Below are 12,862 nucleotides of genomic sequence, written 5' to 3'. Positions count from 1 at the left end.
TGAATAACTCTTCTAGTGATAAACCTGTAACAAAATATCAAATGACCGAGTGAAGGTAGTTTGGCAAATGAGGAGAATCAATGGTTTCTAAAACAATTTGTAGGTCTAAATAAAGATGAGTAGGAGTTTAAGCATCACAGCTAAACAACATACCTGGTACAGGCAATGACACACACTGCGTAGCTGTGTGGGAAACTCATGGGTGGAGTTTACAATTTCAAGGAAGAACATCTCAGTCATCTGCAGAAGCCATCGCTGGTTTTCGTCTAGGATCTCAACCCCATCCAACCTTGAAATACATAATTAAAATCCCAATACAGAGAGCATATACATTTTGGCAATGAACAGATTTTGTACTATGAAAATATTTGAACGCATGCCATGGTTTGGCTCTGATTGTCCTATAATATCTATTATCTCATAGTTTTTGGCTATTAAATATATATAAAAATAAATAAATAAGCAGGTGAATCACCAGGGATCACCTGCGGTGAGTAATTTTTTTATGGGCTATAATTTGGGAATTTTATGCTAGTACTTTGCTGATGTTCTTTGTCCCCGGACGTGGGCTGAAATGCTGATTTTATACTCTATGGAATAACTTCAAATAAAGTTTTCTGTTACCTGCTACAAGACCGTGAGTGCTAGCACATGTCATTTTATATATATGGATGTTTGCGGAAGTAATTACAAGACGCTGTGGATTGGCCAAGGGGGGTTTAAAATCGATGGCGGGAACAACAGATATTTTCAGACTCCTGACGAAGGTGCCACTATACGCACCAAAACGCGCGTCGGGTTTCTGTCTATTTATATTTTTTCACTCACTATGGGAGCACTAGGTGTCTAACACCTTTTATGCACTTCATTATTCAACTTGGAGTTTTCTTTTTCTTTGGTTGTTTTTTAAGCTAGGGGTCATCTAATGGATTTTATTTTTAGTTTATAGGGACAGCATAGAACACCCATGAAGGTGTCTCCTTAGGAATTATAGGGATCTATTAGCCTAATACCTCTATAGCTTATAGGGATAACATAGAACACCTATGAAGGTGTTTCCGTAGGAATAATAGGGGTTTATCAGCTAAGTGCCTCCCTCCCTCTCTACCCACTTTGGGCTTTATTTTAAGAATGATGAGATTTGCCTTTCAAAAAGCCCCTATCCACGAATTATGTCAACTTTTGACTAAGGGTTGCCTACTGCCCTATTAAGCTTTGAAGGTGTTTTGTATCTGCAATAGCACTGTGAATTTTTGGTATTTGACCTATAGTCCTCAAGTGCCATCAGCTGTATACTATATACCCCTTGCTATTCAGCCATTATTCCTAGTGTATAGTGCCTGTCTGTTTAATTTACAAATAAAGTATTAATGATTTGACTTTCTATTGGCACTTGCTTAGGATTTGATATTAGATTTTGGCATATTAGCAAAATGCTTGTAACTTGCTACTTTAACTTTCCTTTAACTTTTGTTTTTTTTTCTTACTCCTTTGCTCCTCCCAAACCATAAACAGTAAAAACAACTATGTTTAACTTCTATTCATATTATTCCATTTCTTTTTAATTTACTTATTCAGCAAACAATAGCATTTCAAATCGAAGGTAACTCCCCCTGATTATTTTGTACCCTTATTTAGTATTTAAAAGGAATCTAATTATTCCAAAAGTGTTTTTTAATGTGTTTCCTATTTTGAAGAACAATGATTTATTAAAAAAATGACTAAAATGTGGAACCTAGAGCAAAATATAACCGTGATGGAGGTGTGGTACAATAAATATGGTGATTTTTCCATATGAAAAAAGTGTTTCAAACCTTGTAGAATCTACTTCAAAACTGACATGTTGCCATTCAGAAGATGTAATGATTGTTCTTAGCAACGGTTCCAAGAGTTTTTGTAGATAAGTGGCACCATACACCTAGAAAGAAATGTAGATGTGTGAAGGAAACTGGAATACAAGTCTGGGGCATTTAATGACAACTCAATTTAACATTATTGTATCCAGCTGTCAAACCATCTAAATCTGCAACATTATCATCGTTCTTATATGGTGGTGTGATTAAAAACACTTACAAGGTTAGTTACTAAAGTGAGAATTCAAAGTTAAAGGCAACCTTTCATGGGCTAAACTACTTTAGCTCTTCTAAAAAAGCTTGAAGTTGTATCTATACAAATATATTGATATGGAGAAAATAGGGTTTTCTACCGTCTCTCAGTTCCTGCTCCAGACACTCAATGCCAAGGAACTGAGAGACAGGGATAACATACTCCCCCTGCTCTCCATTAATAGCAGCCACAGCGCATATGCTGTTGTTGCCATGTCAACCGCATGGACAGTGCTGCTGGTGCAGGCTAGGAAGAGTATAGGAACAGAGTGACATGCCAACATGTTTGCAACAAAGTCAGTGTGCTGGCATCATGGAGGAGATTTGCGGAATTGTCACTATGCAGTGCAAATCAAGAAAAATCAGAGAATGAGTTGCAATGAAGGCAAAGCCGAGGTGAGTGTTACAGAAGTGTAATAGCCCCCTCTGTAATGAAATCATGGCGGCGGAGTGGAGGGACAACCAAGTGGTGAAAGTTTTCTCTCGATTCCAAACGTATGGTAAAAATAGCCAAACTAGAAACATTTTCTATGTAAGCTTTGTTTCTACTTCAGCTACATTGGCCTTAAATTTGAAATTCACTTTGAAATCTCACTTTAGTGAATAACTCTAAAATAAACATTGTTGATGGGTTGTATGGAATGCAAAATCAAGTAAATAAAATGGTTGAGAAGCAAAAAGTTGAGTAACATGATGCTTTTTAAAAATTCAATTGTGTTTGAGCCACTTACACAGAAAAGTTGAGTATTTTATCTTAACCCCCCCAAAAAACACAAAAAAAAACACTTTTTATTGAATCTCTGAGATGTACACCTTTTGTCAGTTGGCAAATTATTCACAAACTGTAATTATATTTAGAGAGGATGTGAAAAAGAAACCAAGATTCCATCCCACAAGCTAAAAAATAGATATGTCACATTTACTATCAGAGCAGAACATGTCTACAGCAGTAATGTTTCCTCTGTGATATGGTGTATAAACAACACATTTTCCAATTGCCAGTTTTTTGTTCTTTTTATTACTCTGAAGGTTAATACTCACCTTAAAGCAAAATGTCATGATTTTACTAGCCAAGCTGTTTCCTCTAAATAGTGTCTGCATGGAGTCTGCAAGCTCAACTTCCTTAGAAAACATGTTCCAAAGGAGCTGATACAGTAAATGTCGGGAATCAAAGAGCGTGACAAGGACACGAGCAAGCTCATCCTGTAAAGAAAAGTGAAAACTCTAGTGCATTATAACATTTATATTCTTTGTGATGTTTCCTTTCCACCATGCCATATCTTATGCAAATTAGTCATTAGATTGCAGACATTCATGACATCCCAGGACTACAGATAAAGCCATTAATCACTGCAATCCATAGAGTTAGCTACCCAATAATGCTGGATTTGGAGACAACACAGGTTTCTTGGTTTCTGTCTCGAATCAGCAAGACAACTTGGGCAGGGATCTAAATATTTATGCTATGCCAAATCTACCTTAAACTAAAGCTAGTTAATAGATTTTTCACAAATAATGAAGCAACATTCTAATCGTTCCTATGAGACCAATATCTTTGCAATGTTTATTTCTTAGATTAAAAAAAAAAACTGACTGTGTACCCTAACTTTTGCTTACCCACTGTGAACATGGCACTACATTGGCCAAAGCCATGGCAATGGGCAATTCTCCTTGATCTCCCATCATGGTGACTAACTCCACCAGTCGCTCAAAACGGTCTGCTAGCACAGTTTCTGCCAACGTGTCAAACTCTGTTCCCTGTTGTAGAATTTTGGTGAGAACTTCCATAAATGTTGCTCTTGTCTGTAAATCTTTATGATAACCCAAACCTAAATACATAATAAGAAATAAGAATTAAAATGAAGCCTCAGATGCAATAATTACCACAGCAGCTGAAGGTGCCACATAGTTAATCAGTTATTAGTTAAGAAAACAAGCGTCTCGTCACCTATGGAATGCATAAGGCCACTGTCCACATTGGCATTGAGGAGGTTAGACATGGCTAAAACAGTACAGTGCCTTAAGGAAGCCAATCTCCGAGACATCCCTCTCTTCCTGCCAACAGTCTGTGTTCCATCATCTTCCACCTCACTGCAGTCGTTCAGCAAGTTCATAAACAGAGTGAAATATCTGAAAAAAAAAAAATGCCTATTAAATCATAATTATTGTTTGCACTTTCAACTGTTACTTAATGGGACATACTAAGAACCAAACAGTTTATTGAAGAGGTTCTGGTGCATAGATCATGCCCACGCAGCCTCACTGCTCAATAGTCTGCCATTTATGAGATAGATCACTTTTTTTTTTTATTCACCCCTAGACACATCTCGACTGACTGTAAGGGTCCTGCCAGCAGTATAGATATATATTTTTTTGCCTTTAAAGGAACTTGTAGGCCCCCAAAACACTTCAACTGACTGAAGACCTTATGGTGAATAGATTCCCCCAGCTCTATTCCCAATTCAATTATTAAATCATTTCCAAATAGTTTAATAGTGAATCAGAGTACCCAAGCATCAGCCGACAGGCTTCATCTTACGGAATGATTATTACACACTACACCTTACCCAATACCAAATTATATGAGGGATAGTGGACAGTGATAACCTGAGAACATTTAAAAGTTAAATCGGCTCTGTCATAGTATGGGGTATGCACATAATTTGCAAAGACCCCTGATAGTTACATCGTCACAGGATGTCGAGAAGACTGGCGGTGCAGAGGAGAATGAGTTATACTTTCCTGAACAGGTCACCTCATGGGCATATTCCTGCTCTTCCTTCCGGTCCTCTTTGGATCCTGAGACTTCATAGCTGTCTCTCTAAACATGTACAGGAGTACAACACTGAGGTCTATTCTCCACAAACGGAGCCTGTTCCCCTCAGTAGTCACAAGTGACAGCTGGGGGGGTTTAACATGATTTGACAAGGTTTGGCTCTGCATTTTTGCCAAGCTGAGAAAAAAATACTAATACAAAGGAGATGTTATCATCCTGAAATACTCATTTTGAATGAGGGGGCTGCTTTGTGGACTATTTTTTTTTTTTTTTAAATTGAGTCTTTGTTCAATCATAATTTTGCACCTGAAGATATAGGGCACATGAACAAACCATAGACTGAAAGAAAATATTTTTCATAAAGTTTTAGAAGTGCACTGCCAGGGTTACTTACTAAAGTGAGAACTGTTATGAACTCAAAGTGAATCCAAAGGAAAATGGAGGCAAAAATAACTGTACTGAAAAATATATCCACTTGTTTCCGGTTTTGCTTCTTTGGCCTTAAAATTAATCTTTGAATTCCCAACAATTCTCACTTTAGTGTGTAAAAAAAAAAAAAAAAAAGACATTCACTTTGAGTGTTAAATCCATCAAGCAATCATATTTTATAGTTCAGTGCAACTATCAGGAAACCCAATAAAATATTTACAAAGTATTGTAATGTCAAGCTTTTACGTTTAAGGATTTTGTTTAAGAAGTTATATGTAGCTACAGAGAACCCTCCTTGTGTTCTGCTATATACAGTATCTAGAAATTATGTGTATTTTAGGCCACTGTTCACAGGATAGGATGTAAATTCCTTTTGCAGTTAAGGTGTTACATATCACTGGTTTACAGATATGTTAGAGGGACACTATAGTCACCAAAACAACTTTAAACTTAATGAAGCAGCTTTGGTGTATAGATCATTCCCCTGCAGTATCACTGCTCAATTATGTTCCCTATGTGTCTGCTTATGAATCCCTAGCAACACCTCCCCTGTCTGTGACTCACACAGCCTGCATGAAAATAAAATTTCACTTTCAATCAGATGTAACTTACTTTAAATGTTTTATCTCCTGCTCTGTAAATTAAACTTAAATTATATACAGGGGACTCCTGTGGGGTCTAATAAGCTATGAACAGAGCAGGAGACGTGAACTTCTAAATTAAACAGTATTTTCAATACAGGAAGTGTAAACATTAGATGATTCTGCAGGAATGCTGTGTAAGTCACATGCAGGGATGTGTGCCAGGGCTGTATAAGCAAAGTGATTTAACTCCTAAATGGCAGAGATTTGAGCAGTGAGACTGCATGGGGCATGATTTGTACACCAAGACTGCTTCATTAAGCTAATGTTGTTTTGGTGACTATAGTGCCCCTTTAAGGAAAAGTACATCCACTGCTTAGTGATGCCTTAGTGGGTGTGAGGTAAGCCATAGAACATATGTTAGTGATAAATGTAAGAGAGTGGCAAGGGAAAAAATACATAACATGCAAAAATATACATACTTCCTGAGACAGAACTTAAGTAAGCCACTAATAAGCAATAATTTGCTTAGCAATTAAAAAAAATCACTCTGAGGCAATTTTTCACTTCAGCATGAAACAGGATCAACGTACTTGAGGAATAACTGAGATTTAGCTTCCATTAGTTCTACCCCATCTCCTTCTTCAGGTTGTAGTGGTAATCCGGCAAGAAGAGAAACTACTGCCTCCATGCTGGCCTGATCCAGATCTCTACAAGACAGAATTCTATTATAAACATGATGCAAGTTAAACTCAATAAACAATACTTTTGGCATTTGTAATGTAAAATGCACCACCTCTATGGATATGCATATCAATGTATGTATATAATAAAAAAATAAAAAAAACAATTAGTCAAACCCTTTTTGTTGGGCCAAAACCAAGGCTACCTGCCACCACTCTTTGGAATTACAAATGTAAAATGTAGTTCCAATCCCAAATTAGCAATATTAGCATAATTTGATGCTATAAATTGGCTTAGTGCTCATAGCCTAATCACTACAGGCTGCAAGAGTGACAACTTAACTGGTGCTCGCTGGTTTCCAATCACTGACTCACTCAGTGCCTCCCGTCATTGCCGAGCTTGGCTTAGTGACAGAGCTTCTTAATGCAGAAGAGGCAGTGGTGGAAAGTGGGAGCACACTAAGGTTCCAGGATGTAGTGATTATGATGCTTTGAGTGTTCCTTTAAATATTCAACATCATACAAATCTCAAACTTGATTTTTATGCAATGAAATAAATCCTGAATTTTAAGCTTAACAATGAGATCCCTATTATTTTATAAATAATGCTCCACTGAGTTTACATGCTTTGTAATCACAAACTAGGTTTCCTCAAGACATACCAAGCATATAAGACAATTAAATACCTTGTCAGGCATTTCACATCCTCATCCGTAGCTTGATTAGATGTCCCCATTACCCAGTCAGTTAAATAGTCAACCATTTTGTTCCTGCAAGCATAACAAAATGTAAAAATTCAGCTTACACCTTCACATAAAACAAGTATACATAAAGTATTTCATAAACATATTAGCATTAATTAAAATTAACAAAGAGCAATTATATCATACTATTTCCCATAATGGGCAACCAGTGATGTGCCGAGAGCATCACATGACTCTCTCAACCTATCATTGGCTGCCTAGCAAACATTTCTCGTAGTGCAATGGTAGCGATGAAGGACATGAAAAGGCTGAGGTGTTTGGCACCAGTGAACTAAACTGCTGTAAAATGGTTAACCCCTTAAGGTAAGATGGCACCCAGACACAGCAGCCTCAAACAACTAAATTTAGCAGAATTTATGAGGGTGGAAGTGTTAAAGAGCCTGTTATATGCTCTGAACATATTCCACACAACTACCAGCTGGAATCATTGACACAAGGCAGGATGGATCCACTGGATCATGGGGGTTATGACTAATTCTGGTTCTCCTATCTGCATGTAGTGGCAGTCATTAAAATTTGGCAGGTGACGTGGTGTACCCAATCTTCCAAATGTCTTGTTTTGATCTAGCTGTTGTGGAACCTGAGGTGGTCATTTGCTGATGTAAGAAATTTACTTGTAGATTTGACATGTTACGTGTTTAGAGATGCCTCTTTACTGGGTTGTTGTTATGTGGTTATTTAAAATAACTAACCTTCTTGTTAGCTAGAACCACTCTGACAATTCCCCTCTGACCACCCACAAAGAAAGTGTTTTCTCCCATACAATTGCCAGTCACTAGATGCTTTGTCTTTCACAACCATTTTCTATAAACACAAAATATGGACCACAACCCCCCACCATCACCTTCCCTCAACATACGGATGTCCTATAACTACCAGAATTCTTAGAACATAATAGATGACTAGAGAAACATGGAATGTGTAGTTCAACAACAACGGTGGGGCTGGAATAGTGGGTGCAAGTTCTAGAGAATGTTGTGTGTGAATATTCCAAAAGATCAGCACATTCTGAGAAACTCAAACGACCATGTGAAGTAACAACAATTACTGCATTTCTTCCCCTTTTGCAAGTGTTATCTGAACAACAACTGAACCCTTGACCATGTCTACGTGTCATTTATTGAGATGCTGTACTTGATTGTGCTAATAAAAGTTTTTTATTAATGGGCAGATGTACAGGTCAAATGTGTAAAGTAGCATGTTTGAGCTGGTTTCTGCATTCACATTTCCTATCTGTAAATTTTACACTAAATCACATTTCCATTTATATTTTAAATAGATGTAAACAAATGTTCATTGGTAAAGTTCTTGCTCACCTAAACTTCATCTCTTGACAGAAAGAGAGGTCATCCCGTCTTTCCATCATCACTTCAACCAGCTGACAAAGCTTGGTCTTTATTTGAATTGCATGCACCAAGTTGCCCAGCACACGGACATATCTATAGAGAAACAGGAAATCAAAGTTAATTCATCAGAACACCCGATAATCTATGACGTTTTACATACAAAAGGAGTTTTGAACAAACCATTCAAACATATATATAAAAAAAGGGGGCAAGACATAAGTCATAAGACCTCAGAATAGCAACTGAACTGGAAATGCACTTACCGTATATACTCGAGTATAAGACGAGTTTTTCAGCAAATTTTTTGTGCTGAAAAACACTCACTCGTCTTATACTCGAGTCAGTTGTCTGTATTATGGCAATTTTCATTGCCATAATACAGACAAGGACCGGGGGCTGTCAGGAAGCTGTAACTTACCTTCACCGCAGCTCCTGTCAGCTCCCTTCTCTCTCCTCCGTCCGTGCAGCTCCCAGGTCAGCTCCCTCTGCAACTCTCGCGAGAGCCGCGGGGTCAGAGCGTTGCCACGGGTTACCGTGGCAACGCTCCGCGCGGCCGCGAGAGTTGCAGAGGAAGCTGACCTGGGAGCTGCACGGACGGAGGAGAGAGAAGGGAGCTGACAGGAGCTGCGGTGAAGGTAAGTTACAGCTTCCTGACAGCCCCCCTCCTACAGCCCATCCACTGGACCACCAGGGAGTGAGAGCCCCCCTCCCTGGCCAGCTAACAAGCAGGGAGGGGGGACGAAAAAATAAATAAAAAAAATAATAATGAAAAAAAAAAATATAATAATAATAAAAAAATAATAACATTAAAAAAAATATATATTACAATAATAATTAAATGATAATAATTAATAAAATGCCCACCCCCACCAATGCTCTGCACTCACACACACACACAGCATTCATACACACACTGCACTGCATTCATTATATACACACACTGCATACACACTGCATTCATACACACTGCATTCATACACACTGCATTCATACACACTGCATACACACACTGCATTCACACTGCACTGCATTCATTATATACACACACTGCATACACACTGCATTCATACACACACTGCATACACACTGCATTCATACATACACACATACACACACTGCATTCACACTGCACTCATACACACACTGCACTGCATTCATTATATACACACACTGCATTCATACACACACACATACACGCACTGCACTCCATTCATTATATACACACTGCATTCATACACACACTGCATACACACACAGCATTCATATACACATTGCATTCATACACACACACACTGCATTCATTATATACACACACTGTAAATAAATATTAAATTAATATAATTTTTTTAGGATCTAATTTTATTTAGAAATTTACCAGTAGCTGCTGCATTTTCCACCCTAGTCTTATACTCGAGTCAATAAGTTTTCCCAGTTTTTTGGGGTAAAATTAGGGGCCTCGGCTTATATTCGGGTCGGCTTATACTCGAGTATATACGGTAGTTAATTTTGGTAGATAACTTTCGGTACGAACACAATCACTACATATGTATGTCCAAGTGTTGATTATGGTAAAGCTCTCCCCTTAACCTATGCATTAGCTTAATATTGCACTAAACATTAAACCCAACATTACAATATGCCTAACCATTAGCCCCTATATTACACCAACACTAAACATTAAATGCTACAGAACTCACATTAACCACTACTCTAGCTAAAAGATGACTTACAATGAAGTATGTATTATGGAAAATAATGGCAATGGGTTTTGGAGACCTTTATATAGCACTCAACCTTCAGTATTGTGCTTTATTATGATAATGTTATCAATAGCATTATTTTCCCATAACACACAGATCACCATTATGTATTTATAAATAGATATATTATATGCAAAAACATATTTTATATATGTGTGTGCCTGTATCGCAGCACTGCATGCACATGTATGGCTATAGTGCGTATGGTTTTAGTGCTTGGACTTTTTGTAGCTCAATTAAAATTTATGGACGGCTGTACTAATTTCCGTTCAGGTACATCTGATCTACATCTCACATTTAAAGCTGATGGGGATATAAATATTTAACCAAGGAATTCTCTAACTTTGTGAGTTTAACCGATATACTTAGGAACATAATTCTTACCGGACTAGATTCAGCATCATGGTCTCTATACTTGCTTGACCCAAATGCTCTGAGCTGCCTTCTGTGTGATTATCAAGTAAATTTTTCAGTATGGTTATTGTCTGTTCAACAAACTGGGTGTTTGTGTCAGTGAGCAAAACCTGTAATACAGACAGAGAAAAGTCTCTAACACAAAACAAATGGACACAACTACATGACATTTATAGCAAACCAGAAAAAAAAAATACATAAAGTACAAATTGTTTTGTCTTATAGACATGGGAAAACCATGAGTATCCATTAATTCCATAAGGGATGCTTGACTAAAAAGACAATCTTAGCATGAGATGCCTTTGCTCATGGCAACACTGTGCATACAAAAGATGACCTGTGGAGGATCAAACAGTCTGTTTTGTTCTCGTTCATATTCATGGAAGTATGAATATGATTGTTACTGGCATGCAGTCAGAGGATGAAAATAACTATACAATGGTTGGAAGAACTAGAGAAGAGTAAAGCTCCCCTCCAGAAACAAGGAGGGTGGGGGATGGGGGCAACTGTATTTTATGAGAAAGAATAGATAAGAGGGGTTTTAACTTACATGCAATAACTGGTAGCTACTGAAAACTAAATGAATACAATTTTAAATTTCCTTACCTGTCCTTGGGAGTCAAAGAACTTGCTGATATTATTCTTTATTTTGTTAAAGAGCATTGGATAAAGAGCTGGGCTTAGCTCTAAACCCACTATATCCTTGATATTTGTCCGAATCTGAACTCCGACTTTTTCATTGTTGCATACCATTAGAGAGAGTAATCGATCAAGAAATTTGCTAACAGGTGTTTCGGTATTCCCCTCTGTCGATAACATTGATATAACAGAACCTTTGCGCTCATTAACAGGGCCCATTGGAGGGCTGTAGGTGACAAGTCCAGCATTGCCACGATGCTGTAGACAAACTCCTCCAAGAGCAGAAAGGAACCCAGTCATGTTGATCCATTCCTGCAGTGAGTCTGTATCAGTTAAGTCTATAGAACCGCCTCCACTTACATGAGACATTCTCCTCTTTACAATTGTCTTATGAAGACTTTCTGCAACCTAGATGGAAAACATAGCCGTTTCAATACTATATTTCATTAAGAGGCTTCAATGCATTAAGACACACCAATGCTGTAATTATGTAATTTAAGTGGTACTTATATGTGGCGGACCATTAAATGTATACATTGCATTTAGCATCATTTCTGCATGATACAAAGGGAGTAAAACGCAAAACAAAAATAACCACACTATTTGGCATTACCTAACTTCCCAGCATTCAAACAGCGTCTCTCTCCTTCTCCATCTACCTTGTATCTGTTTAACAAACTAGACTTCTCCCCTGGACTAGAGGGATGACCACTAACCCACCCTACCATCATTCCAACACCACAAACTCTTCATGCAGGTTATGAAGGCAAGATTGTACCCCTACAGATTTTACTAGAGGGTACCCCTGCTACTTTTATGACAAGATTAAGGTACAAGCAGCCTAATCATAAAAGTAGCAGGGCTACCCTCTAGAAGCACTCCAATTCACCACATACTTTTTTTTATTGTTCTTTGTGTTTATCACTTATGGGTATGATGTACACAACCGTGAAGCTGCTATAAGGTAGTCTTTGGAACATTATACAGGAACATGTTTCACAAAAATCGGCATAATTTATACAGTTTTTGTTTGTTTTACTTGCTTATTTAATTTTTTATTTATTTTTTCTTCATTTGTATAGTTACAAACAGTTATCTTTCTTTACTTGTATGTGTAGATACATACATACATACATACATATATATACATATATATATATATATACATACATATATATATATATATATTCTCTCTCTGACCTGAATGGAAATGTAATTTTATGGTTATATAAGTGGCAGCAGAAAGTCCAGGATTTAGATTTTGTCAAACTACTTAAAAGCATTGTGATGAAATAATGAGACCGTATGTAAATGACTGACTCATAACAAATAAAATAGGTTTTAGTGGTCTTTGTACTTAAAGTA

The 12,862-nt window shown here is 37.4% G+C and overlaps 1 protein-coding gene across 4 annotated transcripts in view; it reads right to left on the bottom strand.

Moving 5' to 3' along the window:
* The window catches only part of NF1 (neurofibromin 1), a 255,663-nt gene that overhangs the window by 109,028 nt on the left and 133,773 nt on the right, over positions 1–12,862 (bottom strand). For all 4 annotated transcript variants that reach the window (XM_063457447.1, XM_063457448.1, XM_063457449.1 and 1 more), the window contains exons 20-29: positions 11,465–11,905; positions 10,829–10,968; positions 8,655–8,777; positions 7,261–7,344; positions 6,485–6,601; positions 4,054–4,235; positions 3,723–3,934; positions 3,147–3,308; positions 1,815–1,918; positions 154–289 (exon numbers count right to left, since the gene is read on the bottom strand). In XM_063457447.1, the coding sequence (XP_063313517.1) occupies positions 154–289; positions 1,815–1,918; positions 3,147–3,308; positions 3,723–3,934; positions 4,054–4,235; positions 6,485–6,601; positions 7,261–7,344; positions 8,655–8,777; positions 10,829–10,968; positions 11,465–11,905 (1,701 nt within the window). The remainder of the gene's footprint in view (positions 1–153; positions 290–1,814; positions 1,919–3,146; positions 3,309–3,722; positions 3,935–4,053; positions 4,236–6,484; positions 6,602–7,260; positions 7,345–8,654; positions 8,778–10,828; positions 10,969–11,464; positions 11,906–12,862) is intronic.

Source organism: Pelobates fuscus, chromosome 1, assembly GCF_036172605.1.
Source record: "Pelobates fuscus isolate aPelFus1 chromosome 1, aPelFus1.pri, whole genome shotgun sequence".
In the NCBI taxonomy this organism is placed as follows: Eukaryota; Metazoa; Chordata; class Amphibia; order Anura; family Pelobatidae; genus Pelobates; species Pelobates fuscus.
The sequence above is the reverse complement of the archived record's forward strand: the minus strand, read 5'-3'. Positions and strand labels throughout refer to the sequence as shown.